Source organism: Pavona decussata, unplaced genomic scaffold, assembly GCF_977016875.1.
Source record: "Pavona decussata unplaced genomic scaffold, jaPavDecu1.1 SCAFFOLD_64, whole genome shotgun sequence".
Lineage (NCBI taxonomy): Eukaryota > Metazoa > Cnidaria > Anthozoa > Scleractinia > Agariciidae > Pavona > Pavona decussata.
Window position 1 is genome coordinate 3712205 of NW_028145484.1, and position 12089 is coordinate 3724293.

Below are 12089 nucleotides of genomic sequence, written 5' to 3' on the forward strand. Positions count from 1 at the left end.
AGTAATTAACAAGGCTTTAACTTATATTGAAAATTGAATGAACGCGATTTAAATTCACCTTTTTTGTTTTAGATCGAGGAAAAAAATCATGGAGCATCAATTTTCTATAAAGGCATTTAATAAGCCCTCCGGGGCTATAGTGCAAATTTCGGTTGGTTTACAGTAAACAGTAACATGTGGTCTTTTAACAGTTAGTATTGAAATAGGGCATTTTTAATTTTACATTGAACACAAAAGCAGTTCCCCTTTCGACTGATGCTCTTAACCCGAGATTGGGATGACTGTGGTTGCTATCGTCATCCGGGAACATTCTGTCGTGCTGGCAAATCAGCGACCGACTAACCACTCACCGATGAGACGGGCAACCTCCTACAAAGGGAACAGAAAGGTTTTAATGACTGGACATTCTAATATAAGAAAAATAAAACTGAATGTAAGCCGTACGGCAACTGTGGATTAATCTCGTACCCAGATCTCCCACGACTGAGATCGGGGTACGAGATTAACTGTGGATATCAATGTTGTTAAAAAAAGAACCCAAAATCGTGATTTTGACTTGCAAGCGTTTTACCTCGCCTTACACTACTGCATGTAACCCGGAATTCCCGGCGCCTAGCAGTGGAGAGCGATGAGAAGCCGCCATATTCGCAGGCTTTCTCACCTTCAAACTCTTCCCCAGGGCCATCGCTGCTTTCCACGACGGAAAGGCCTTGGGGACGAGGCTGTCCCGCGCTTTCTTGGACCAGTCAAAAGTTATCGCTTGTTTTTTTAAATGGTGATTAGTCAGATGTGACTAATTGATTCTGGTTTAATAACAGCCGTTATAAGAAACTGTTCAATACAACTGCACGCACCTGTCTAGCTTGCCTTAAGGCTGGCGGGTCCTTTGGTGTATCCGAATTCATGTTGGCACAGTGCGAGGTTCCAGGGATTAAAATGGCCACTTCAGCCGACGTTTGGTTTGTAAGTACACTGAGTGCATGCCAAGGGTCTATGGAGCCTGCGCAGAATAGATTTGAAAAACGACATCAAAAAAATTTACTCATTGTTTTACGTTCACCACCTCCTCTGAAGAGTGCAGCTTTTCGTTAGATTACCAAAGTTAGAATACAAAAATAAATACGTCGACTGGCCAAAAGATTGAGTTTCAGTGTGGCTAGCTGTGCACTATGAATGCATTTCTGGGCCCAGTTGCTCGAAACATGGTTAGCACTAACCCGGGTTAAACACCATGACAACCTATAGGTTTTAATACCTCTTAACCAATGGTTAGCGCTACCCATGCTTCGAGCAACTCAGCCCTGAAGCTCTCTTGGGGTGTATAGTTTCCAGCTCTCGGGATTACCCGTGAAGTCTCGAAATCTCCCGGTCTATCGTACGGGTCACCAAATCTCCATAAATAAAAGCTGCGTTTGATCATTTCTCTGGAATAAGGTATAAGCTATAAGTATTGAGCGATACTGTGGTACTCTTTTCTAATTATATGACACTCGGCGTCCATCCATTGAGCCTAACAGTTACCATTCAACCTCTGAAGCTACTGAGAAGTTCTTTCCTGTGGTATGTTACTGTTAAAAGTTGTTCTAACGCTGAAATTTTGGTCGAGAGCAAGCTCAGCTCTCCTCCGAAGAATTTTCTCGCAGGCTATTTAAATTTTCCTCAATTCCAACGTTGTCGATCTAACTCTCCTGGGTTTTCCATTACCTGGTAGCCGCTATAAAACCTGTGAAGCTGTTGATGCGGTTAGATTAAGAAAACGAATTTGCTTGTTGATACAAACCACGTATACGCGTAGCTTGATCGCGTAGCTCCCAAAAAACAACTCATTGTAAAAGAAATCGTGACCGTTCAAAGCGACTCGCATTCATTTTATGAGACTGTGGCTGTTCGCGCGGGCCTTCGAGTCCCGCGGGAACTTTGCTGGATAAATAACCAACACTTTGCGTCTGGAAATCCTCACCGTTGACAAAGATAATTCTTGAGCCTTTCGGCCTGTTTCCTCCATAGTACGCATTGGTAAATGCTACTCTCTCGTAAACCTCTTTAGGAGGAATGTCGAAGACTTCAGAGCACATGCCGAGATCATGAATGAGATCAGGTAACTGAGTAGAGAAGACACAACTGGAATTGTGCTCACAAGTCTGATCTGAGGGAGAAAATATAGCAGCTGAAGTATTACCAGCTAAGTACTGTTTTTTGAAAAAGTCTCCTGTTGGAATAACAACAGCCTATTCTTAAGAAACATTACATAAGATAGACCTTAAGGACGGTGCCTACTAATACCGAAGTATTTTTGCGCGGTTTATGACTATGCGAGAAAACCAGATCTTAGTAAGGGCTATTGGAATCCAAAAAGAAAACTGGGGTAACCAAGCATTTTTTAAGAGATAATTAAACAACAATAATTCGAAAAAGTGCCAAAATACAAAACAACGTATGGAATTTTTTCCCAAATTGAAGCTTAATTTCTAATAAAGAAGGATTTCAAAAAACATTTCAGAATAAAAAGTAGCGAGATTAAAACATGACGTTTAGGCGACGACATGTCACCATCCTTCCTTTCTTTATATAACGATACTGAACTTATAACAATTTGCATTGGATAATGATGACATGCCGTCAACGAAACGTCATGATTTAATCTCGCTACTTTTTACTCTGAAGCTTAATTATCTCTGAAAAATGCATGGTTACCCCTAATTTTCTCCGGATCTCACAAACCCTTGTCAAGATCTGCTTTTCCCGCGTACTTCTAAACCGCGCAAAATTACCTCTGTCTAAGCGGGCACCACCTTTACACGGACCATCGTGAGATGCGCAGAACGTACGCGCAGTAGCAAAAGTACGCACTGCTGCGTTCCTTAACTTAGGAGGGCTTCTTGAATCTGGCCCAGGCTCCCACTGCCTCTTGTTATTACTATTTCTACGTCATGGGATTGTTGACACTACATAGAAATGTAAATATTCAGGTCTAATTTAGACGGCCTAATATTAGTTTCTCCTAAATTCTACGGCAGTGTTTCATCCGATTTCCAAACACCGAGAAGTCGGTTGAAAAAACGAGGCGCAGCCAGGTTTTTTAAACTACTTTGAGGAGCTTGAAAATCGGATCAAACATTCTTTCGAGTGTTTGATATAGCTTCTCAAACTAGTAATAATTCTTGAAGAAATTCAGAGCAAACGTTCACCAAATTTGATGATAATTAGGATCACATTTCCAAACCTCCTTCAAGGTAGTCATTTCCTTTAATTTGTTTTCCTGCAGGCATTGCCAAAGAGTTTGAGAATGCTTTTGGAAGTTTTCTGGCTATGTTAAATGTAATATGTCAAACACGAGACACAATGTTTCATCAGATGCTGATATCAAATACCGAGAAGAGAGTTGAAAATACGACGCGTAGCAGAGTATTTTTGACGAACTTAGAGGTTTTTGATATTTTGATGAAACACTGTGACGAGTGTTTGATATAACTTCTCAAACAAACTGATTTCGGAGGAGAAATTAAGGATGCCAAAACGAGGAGTTTTTCATCAGATATCCAAACACGTCACGGTAAATGATTTCTTTTGTCTTTGGCTTTTGAATTATTAATAAGTTTGAGAAGCTGTCTTCCAAGTGCCTTTCGTCGCCACCTTGAATGGCGAGTGGTATCTGGGACAAGGAAACCGGAGGCATTTGATTGATCAGGATTAGCATTGGAAAATCTAAACAATTAAATTATACATACAGTATCCAAACTGGGCGCACGTCTGATAGGTCCACTGGCGAATCATAGCTGCCCCCGTTGGATCTTGGGTAGTGTTTCTTAATGTTTCCAGGTAGTTTGTGTAGTTGGTGTTCAGACATGGAAGCTTCATGAAAGTGAGATAGCGCTGACAAAAAAGTATCCAAAATTACAATAATAATCGCCAGCACAACCATCATCATCATTATCATCATCATCATCATCACCATCATCATCATCACCATCATCATCATTATCATCATCATCATCATCATCATCATCATCATCATCATCATCGTCATCATCACCATCATCATCATTATCATCATCATAATCATCATCATCGTCATCATCATTCTTATCATCATGATCATCATCATCATCGTCATCATCATCATCATTATCATTTTCATCACCATCATCATCATTATCATCATCATCATCATCCATCACCATCATCATCATCATCATCATCGTCATCATCATCATCATCATCATCATCATCATCATCATCGCCATCATCATCACCGTCATCATTATCATCATCATCATCATCCACATCAACATTATCATTGCCATGATATTCATCATCACCGTCATCATTTCCATCACCATCACTAACATCGCCGTCAATGTTGCCACCATCACAAATTTCTATTACTATATTTCTAGAAAAGCGATTTAAAAAAAATAAACGGAATATTTCTTTACCTGAAAAAATAGGACCAGATTTTCATAAGGTGTCTGGGACATATCGTTCATGTACTGACACACCGAGGCAATGTCGAATCCACCAGATTGTTCATTGTACTGAACTATCCCGTCAAAAATATTCGCAAGAGTCTGTGTGAAAAGCCAGGTGTCATTTGGGTTGGAGATATGAAAGCAAGAAGAAAAATTGTGCTCCAATGTTTCGAATTCGTTCTTTGCAATCAGCTGATCCACGTAGTCAAACGCGTTGTTAATGTTGTCACGACACTGGAAAGGAGTGAAAAATATAGATTACTTTGTGGGAAGTATGCGCGCAGTTATGTTGTTTGTTTGTTTGTTTTTTTGTGAAGGTGGTGACGTATCGCATTCATTAAAACAATCAGCGAAACTTCAAACAGGGAGATACACTACACAAAACTAAATTTGTAGTATAGAGTGGTTTTCAACTGAGTGGCAACCTGGGTAATTTGGTTTTGCTTTACAGCGCTCTGTGATTGGTTAGTGAAACTCGCGCTCGACCAATGAGAAACAAAACCAAAAGGAACCATGACTTGCTCGTACGCGTTTTCCCGCGCTTGGCGCCGGTTACATGAATTTGCTTCGAGTTCTGATTAGCCAACATGTTGTTCGCGTTAAAGTGGCTTTTTCTCGTTCTGATTTTACGACATTCAAAATGAAAACCGCTCTGTGCTATTCGTTTGAACTTACGACCAAATGCTTTGGCTTTGACTTCGAGGAAGGTAAAACCACCGCCTTGCTCCGACGACTAGCTAAAGAGAAAGTGGTTAACGAGCTTCCGATGCCAGAGGGACCTATGACCAGCTTTCATCCCGGTGATATTTTGGCCAAGATGCAATGTAAGTTAAAGGAAGTGGTCAAAACTACTATACTCGAACAGGACCCAGCAAACCACAAAACAGATGGTGGTCTCTGCCTGCATCCCCCGTCCTCAACCTCAAAATGGTGTATTTTTTGCATAGCCACCCCTAACCCTAATCCAGCAGGAAAAAAATGACAATAAGGTTCAAACCTCCCTTTTTTTATCTAGCAATGCTGACTCGTGCTAGCTGAATATTTTTATATGTCAACTAAAATTTTAAAGCCAATGAAACTTTTGGTAATGTTCATGAGACAGGTGGTGTCTTTGATAACCCCCCTACTCCAGACAAGGTGTCCTCTTCGAACAAACTTGTTATGACCAGTGCCCTGAGATCCAACAAACCATAAAGCGTCTCGCACTGAGACTGTTAGATAAGACTGTGCACTAGAATGGAATGAAGTCTTACTTTGTCAGATCCACCAACCAATTTTGAGGCGAAACTACTGGCAACAACCTAAAAGAAAAAAACAAAACAAAATGCGTCACTCGGCAGTACTTCAACCCGAAGTCTTAATGCAATTTCAAGACCGATACAATTTGAACAAATTTATGAGAACTACGTCATTGTCAGAAAACGTTACAATTTTAATTCTAAAACAGGAAAAGAAAAGGATATTCTGTTCGCCTTCAAGTTTCATCATCATTGCTGTTGCTAAAACGTCGTTTTAAAAAAACAACGAAAGGCTCAAACCGACAAGTGCATCCTGTAAGAAGCTATCTGAGTTGGTTGGATACATAATTGTTTCATCTGGGCCACTATAAGGGCCGCCAGATACCCTCAAGGTCGACACACACAAAGGGACGAATCGCAGGGAATTGTTGCTGGGACTAATCCTTGAAAAGGCCCGTTTTACACATGCAATTTTGTGCTTTTTTGCCGCACTTTCTGAATGCAACTTTTATCGCGCTCAAGTAGTTTTAAATGGAGTGTGTAAACTAACGGCGATTTGAGAGCGAGTTATCGCCACGATGTCGCAAGGTTTTCGAACATGTTTGAAACTTGATGCAAATTTGCAGGATTTCTCCCAAAACGTACAGTGATATTTCACTGAAATTGCAGCTGGTTTACACGACCGTGCTATTTGGAGTTGAAGACTTCCGCGAGAAAAATTGAAGTGAAGTACGAGGAAAGTTGATTCAAAACTCGCATGTGTAAGCGGGCACTTAAAAAAAATCACTTTATTTAAAGGTCAATGTATTTAGTGCAGAGCACTAATTGGGGACACTTTCCAGATCGAATTGGAATTTAGAAGTTTTGGGTTTTGAGGAGAGGGGAAAACCGAAGTACCCGGGGGAAAACCTCTCAGAGCAAGGACGAGAACTAACAACAAATTTAACCCACATATGACGCCGAGTCCGGGAATCGAACCCGGGCCACATTGGTGAGAGGCGAGTGCTCTCAGCCATCCCTGCTCCCCCAAAGAACATGCATGGAATATCCTAAAGAGCTAAGTACCCTGGAATAGTTGCTGAAGTTCACCACCCCCTTCTCCCTAGGGTGGTTTTTGCTACGGGGACTTGTCCCTCGAACAGTACACAAGAGGGCTTAGGAACGTTTGAAGGGATAACAGGATACGGTGAGTCATTTATGGCTTACATTGTTATATCCTTGGAAATCAGTCTTGGCTTGAACCGGAGCTGAAGATGCAACTGCTGCCGACACCAGGTGAGGATACTGTAACAAGAAAGAACGAAGAACTCCTTAAAACATTCTCGACGGAGATTCTGCAGAATGTCTTTACAATCATTGGTCAATGGTAAAGTGGAACACTGCCACAGGATACCTACACGGTCGGCGTTTAACAAAGCCACAGGTAGCCCACAGGGTGGAAGCTGCATGAACACGGCCGCCCAGACGGCTGGCGCTCGACTCCGATTTCAGAAACATGTAGAAAATACAGCAGTTACTACTGCCCGGGATAGGAAACTAGGCTAGTTATCACCCAATATTCCCATCACCTGTTGTGTCGAGATAGGAAAAAATAGAGCCAAATTTCTTGTCTTGGGAAGCAAAATGACAACAGTAACAACTCAATGATAAACTACCAAGTACGGGAAACACGATTATATTAGGCCAGACGGACACTTTGATCGGCTCCAGGACAACAGTATTGTACTTTCGGCTCTTGCAGCCTTATGTGTAGCCAGGTGGAGAATAGTGGCGAGCAGCCAAGACTGGCGCGAACAAAAAATTATTAGAAGCCGGACCTATATTTCACATACGCCGCTCCATTGTTTCAGTTGTTTGTTCATTGCTCCGTTTATATTGCCAAAAGTTCTCTCGCCTTCTCTCTCTTATTCACTCGCTTCATTATTTGCTCGCAATTTTCTTTCCCCCCCCCCCCCACATGCTACCCCCCCCCCCCCATGGCATAGCAAGGAAAGTTGACTCTCATAACGCCAATTTCATAATAGTCTCTTGTATGCAGCCAAGTGAGAAACCAAACTTCGCCTCGTAGCGTTGGGGTGTCAATAAGCGAAAAACGCTTGTTTACTTGCTCAAAAGCGATGCAAATCCACACATTAAATTGCGAGCAATTTGGCCAAGCTTTTAATTAATTCATGTGATTAATTGTAGATTCATATAGTTTGAGATCGCAATTGCCATGCAAAGTGTTACAACGGATGATATAGGCTCATGTACCTACCTTGAGTCTGAACCACGCCGCAAGGGATCCTGGGTAGGAGCCTCCATATGCAATCCACTTATTCTCGTCGGTCATGTTGTAGAATTTCCGGGCAAAGACACAAAATTCGGCCAGGTCAGCCAAGCTGTTATTAAACAAACTAGTTATATTTCACAGCAGAAGAATTGTTGTTGTTGTTGGTAATATCAATGCACCGAATCAAATCGCAACTCCAAAGGTACCTTCACGCGCATGGGAAATGCAGCTTTGAAAAGGTCTGTATTTAAGCGCCGTAGCGGTCATTTGAAGCACTTAAGTGCCACAGCGGCACTTATTTGAAAAGCGTCAACGTAGAAATGTAAAGCAGACGGTTCACACTAAACCAACTACGATTGAGAGTGTTCCTTTTATTTTTGTGGGGGGGGGGGGGGGGGGGATTATGCCCGATTTATACGGGAAAAGAAGGTTAGCAAGGGCTATTTAAACCCACATCGAAGAAAGTAGGTTAATACGCATTTTTCAGAGAAACAACTATGCAGCTCAATTATCTCCAAAAAAAACAACAACAAAAAAAAAAAAAATGCGTGGTTACCTACAATCTTCTTTTTTGGATTCCAATGACCATTGCTAAGCTTTTCCTTTCGCGCGCATGGTCATAAACAGTGCAAAACTAACTTTGAGTTATGAGGCACCGTCCTTAATAAAACATACTTTTTCGTACCAAATGGGAGATACGCAGAACATACAAGCAGTAAGAAAAGCAGGCACCCTCCTAAAAATCATATCGTTTAACGGGCCTACCCCCTTTCGTTGAACAAAAATCAAACGCAATAAAGTTGGTAAATACTTACGCTTGTTGACTAGAAAGGTACCGCAAGTTTTCGGTCTCCAAACAGTTTTCAAATGTACTTAAGCCATAGAAGCGATGCTCCACACCAAAGATTAACCCACCATACTTTTCTGCTAGTTCAACAATGTGTCCTGAAACATGTTCACAAAAAAAAACTAAATTAACACGCGCTCTGATTGGCTGAATAGACAGCACAAGGGAATCATTTTAGGTCGTCACGTTATACTACAAATTTTACCTGGAGGTTACCAGTAACGGTGTCCCGAGGGCTCGAGTAAATACCCTATTTCTGTCCTTTTTTTTTTTTTCGTTTCTTTTTTTAATGGTTTCTCGTCCCGATCCTTCCGTTTTTCACTGCAAGTTTCGTTCGGCCAAATTTATTTTTTCAAACAATATCAGGTCTTCGAAGCTGTGATATATCGAACAGTACATTCTCAGATGAGTTTGAGCTGGAAGATCTATCGACTACGCCGCGAATTCATAGATTTAAAATTTCACCCATAAGAATTTGAAACAATATCCATTGGCACCAAGACTACAGTTCACGACGTTGTAAATTGTGCTTATGAAACATCCTAGTTCCCTTCAGTTACAAATAGAGTCACAAAACATACAAGTGGTCCGTTTCCTTTCCAAGCAAGTGCAAGAGGCGAACGATAGCTTCCGGGGAGACGAAGCAGGCCTTCGTTTGCCTCTCGTACTCACTTGGAACATACACGGAAGTAGTCACAGATTCTCAATTTGTTCAGTTTTTTCAACCAGGAGAAACAAAATTTTCTAAAGGACGAAATTTATCTAATAAAAGAGAAGCGACAAAATGGGTAAGAGATGACTTTTTAAACAAAGTCATTGCATGACGGAGATATCATGCGTCTTGCACAGTGAGAGATGCGGGAGAGGGGGGGGGGGGGGGGGGAGAGGAATCCGTCGGCTATCAAATGCGCTTGTGGATTTCTTGAAATATATATTTCTCAAACCCATTTGCGGAAGCGAAAACAAGGGAAATCACTACCGACGATAAAAGGGAAGGATTTGGGCCTTTAGGTGGAGCCTCGCTGTGAAAAACCTTGCTGAGAACACCCCCCCCCCCCCCCCCACTCCCTCTGGGAATGAGGGAGTCAGAAGTCCCTTCAAATAGACACAGTGCTAACGTGGTAAAATGCACCCTTCTGGTGTTGGTTATTGTGTAACTGCTGTATTTTAGCGACCCAGTTGAGTCGTTTGACGCTTGTTAGGAAGTCCTATGTCGTCAATTTTCAGGGTCGTATCGCTTATCGCTTTTATCCCTTCGTAACTCTCAAAGGCAGGACGCATGTTGATAAAGTGAAACTGGAAGGAAGTAAATTACTGGTACATACCAAAGTCAATATAGCCCCCAGACATCTCAAATTCTCCTCCGATGTACAGGAAAACCGGGCCGTTAGGCTTCCTCCAGTACTTAGCATTCACCCAATAACGCTGTTTAAACGTAGCTTGTTCCTGTTCAACTTCAAAGTGGTCCAGTGGTTGCTCGATCGTGTGTTCCTCGATTGGGTCATTTCGCGCATGAAGCGAATACTGATGCCGATGAACAAGTTCGCGGAACTTGTAAAACATCTCAGTTTGTAGGCACCGACCGCAACGGACGAAGATAAAGAAGAGTAAGCAAGGGAAAATCAAGCGCGACATGTTTAGGGAATGCTCAGAAAGCAGCTGAAACTATAACAGTGCTGATATCAACCCGCTGATCATCTCGTGATTTTCTCGGTATAGATCATTTTGTCACGCCACTTTGACGTATGTTAATCTTTTTACTTCAATGTCACGCTATTTGCTTCGTCACGCCGTCGATGCTTGGTGTTTTTCTGTGTAGCGGTTCGCTAGTCAGGACTTGACGTCGCGATGCTTTGTGTAATTTTAATAACTAAGAAATAACAAGCTGCTGTGTAATTTCATTGTATCCCATAATGATGGTTTAAGGAATGTTGTTAGAAGTGAAAGAAGTTACGATACCCTCTCCGTAAAAACTAAAATCTTAAACTAAGATTTTACCTTACGTTTCCCGTCTTATGCAAGACCACCACCACATTAAATTGAGACGGTGATCATCTTATTTTAACACAGGAGATCTCAAATGAAGACTATCGGAGTCTCAGTTAGTATATAAGATAAAAGATCGTCTTAAATATTGTCTTTAAATCGTCTTCATTTGACAAGTGCTTATCTTAATCAACATTGAGGCATCTTACTTTAAGAAAGACCAGTCTTAATTATATTAATCTGAGTCGATGGGGTCCTTATTTTAAGACGTTTTTTGGTCTTGTGGAAATTTTAAGACGCCTAAGGAGGCTATAAGATACTGCCATCCTACGTAAGATGCAATACGCCTTAAGCTGGCGACACACCTGGCATTTTATACGACGATCGCAGCGAATTTGATCGCCAGTAGCCTGCGTAGCTGGCGGTATTGTAGGCGCGCGTGAGCCGCTAAAAGCGAGAGGAGAATGGACAGGGGGACATTAAATTACATTTCTTGTATTTCTCGTGGCTTCGCCGCTCGCTTCTAGCAGCTCCGCCGCCAAAAAAAAATTATTTCACGCGCGCCTACAATACCGCCAGGATCGCCAGCGGAAATCGCAAGTGATTTTCGCCACCGATTGCTGCGGACACACCTGGCGATTTTTTTTCGCCGATCGCGGCGTTGTTCATGCGATAAACCAATCTCGTACCCAGAGTCTTCAGGCTTTTTGGTCAGCGGGGCAACGCCGGGAAGACTCTGGGGACATCGAATTTTATTACCGCAGGATTTCTGCGGTAAAACAATGGAAACCGTTTCGGAACAGCCAATCAAAAAAATTGAATTTTTTTGATGTCCCCAGAGTCTTCCCGGCGTTGCCCCGCTGACCAAAAAGCCTGAAGACTCTGGGTACGAGATTGGCGATAAACCCGCCCAACCTGACTGATTGACTTTACTGGCAATTCGCAGCGATGAGCGTAAAAAAAATCGCGGGAACGGGCACATTTGGCGAATTTAATCGCCGATATCTGAAATGCCAGATATCGGCGATTTAATACGCCGATCTCTACTCTCACCATTTTAGTCTCGGTAAAAATAAAATAAATAAAAAAAGGCTAACTTGGAAGAAATAGAAAATTCCAACACAAAAGGATCCAAATTTTGGAATGCCCTTCCTGATTGGTTCATTAAAAAAATGCAGACCTCATAGGGAACAGGACTTCTCTTCTGATTGGTTGATTTTGATCCAAACTCTGCAGACACGGAGTCTGGGCTGGAGTCTGGAGCTTTGATCCATCGC

At 42.0% G+C, this 12089-nt stretch overlaps 1 protein-coding gene across 1 annotated transcript; it reads right to left on the reverse strand.

The window, feature by feature from the left end:
• Positions 1-100: 100 nt before the first annotated feature.
• Positions 101-10780, reverse strand: LOC146478531 (thymus-specific serine protease-like). The gene is made up of 10 exons (XM_085112110.1): positions 10152-10780; positions 8795-8924; positions 7965-8088; positions 6914-6991; positions 5723-5770; positions 4437-4703; positions 3729-3873; positions 1961-2146; positions 855-1000; positions 101-369 (listed from the first exon to the last, which is right to left on the reverse strand). The coding sequence occupies exons 1-10, from the start codon at positions 10459-10461 to the stop codon at positions 328-330; spliced, it is 1476 nt and encodes a 491-aa protein (XP_084968236.1). The 5' UTR covers positions 10462-10780; the 3' UTR covers positions 101-327.
• Positions 10781-12089: the final 1309 nt, after the last annotated feature.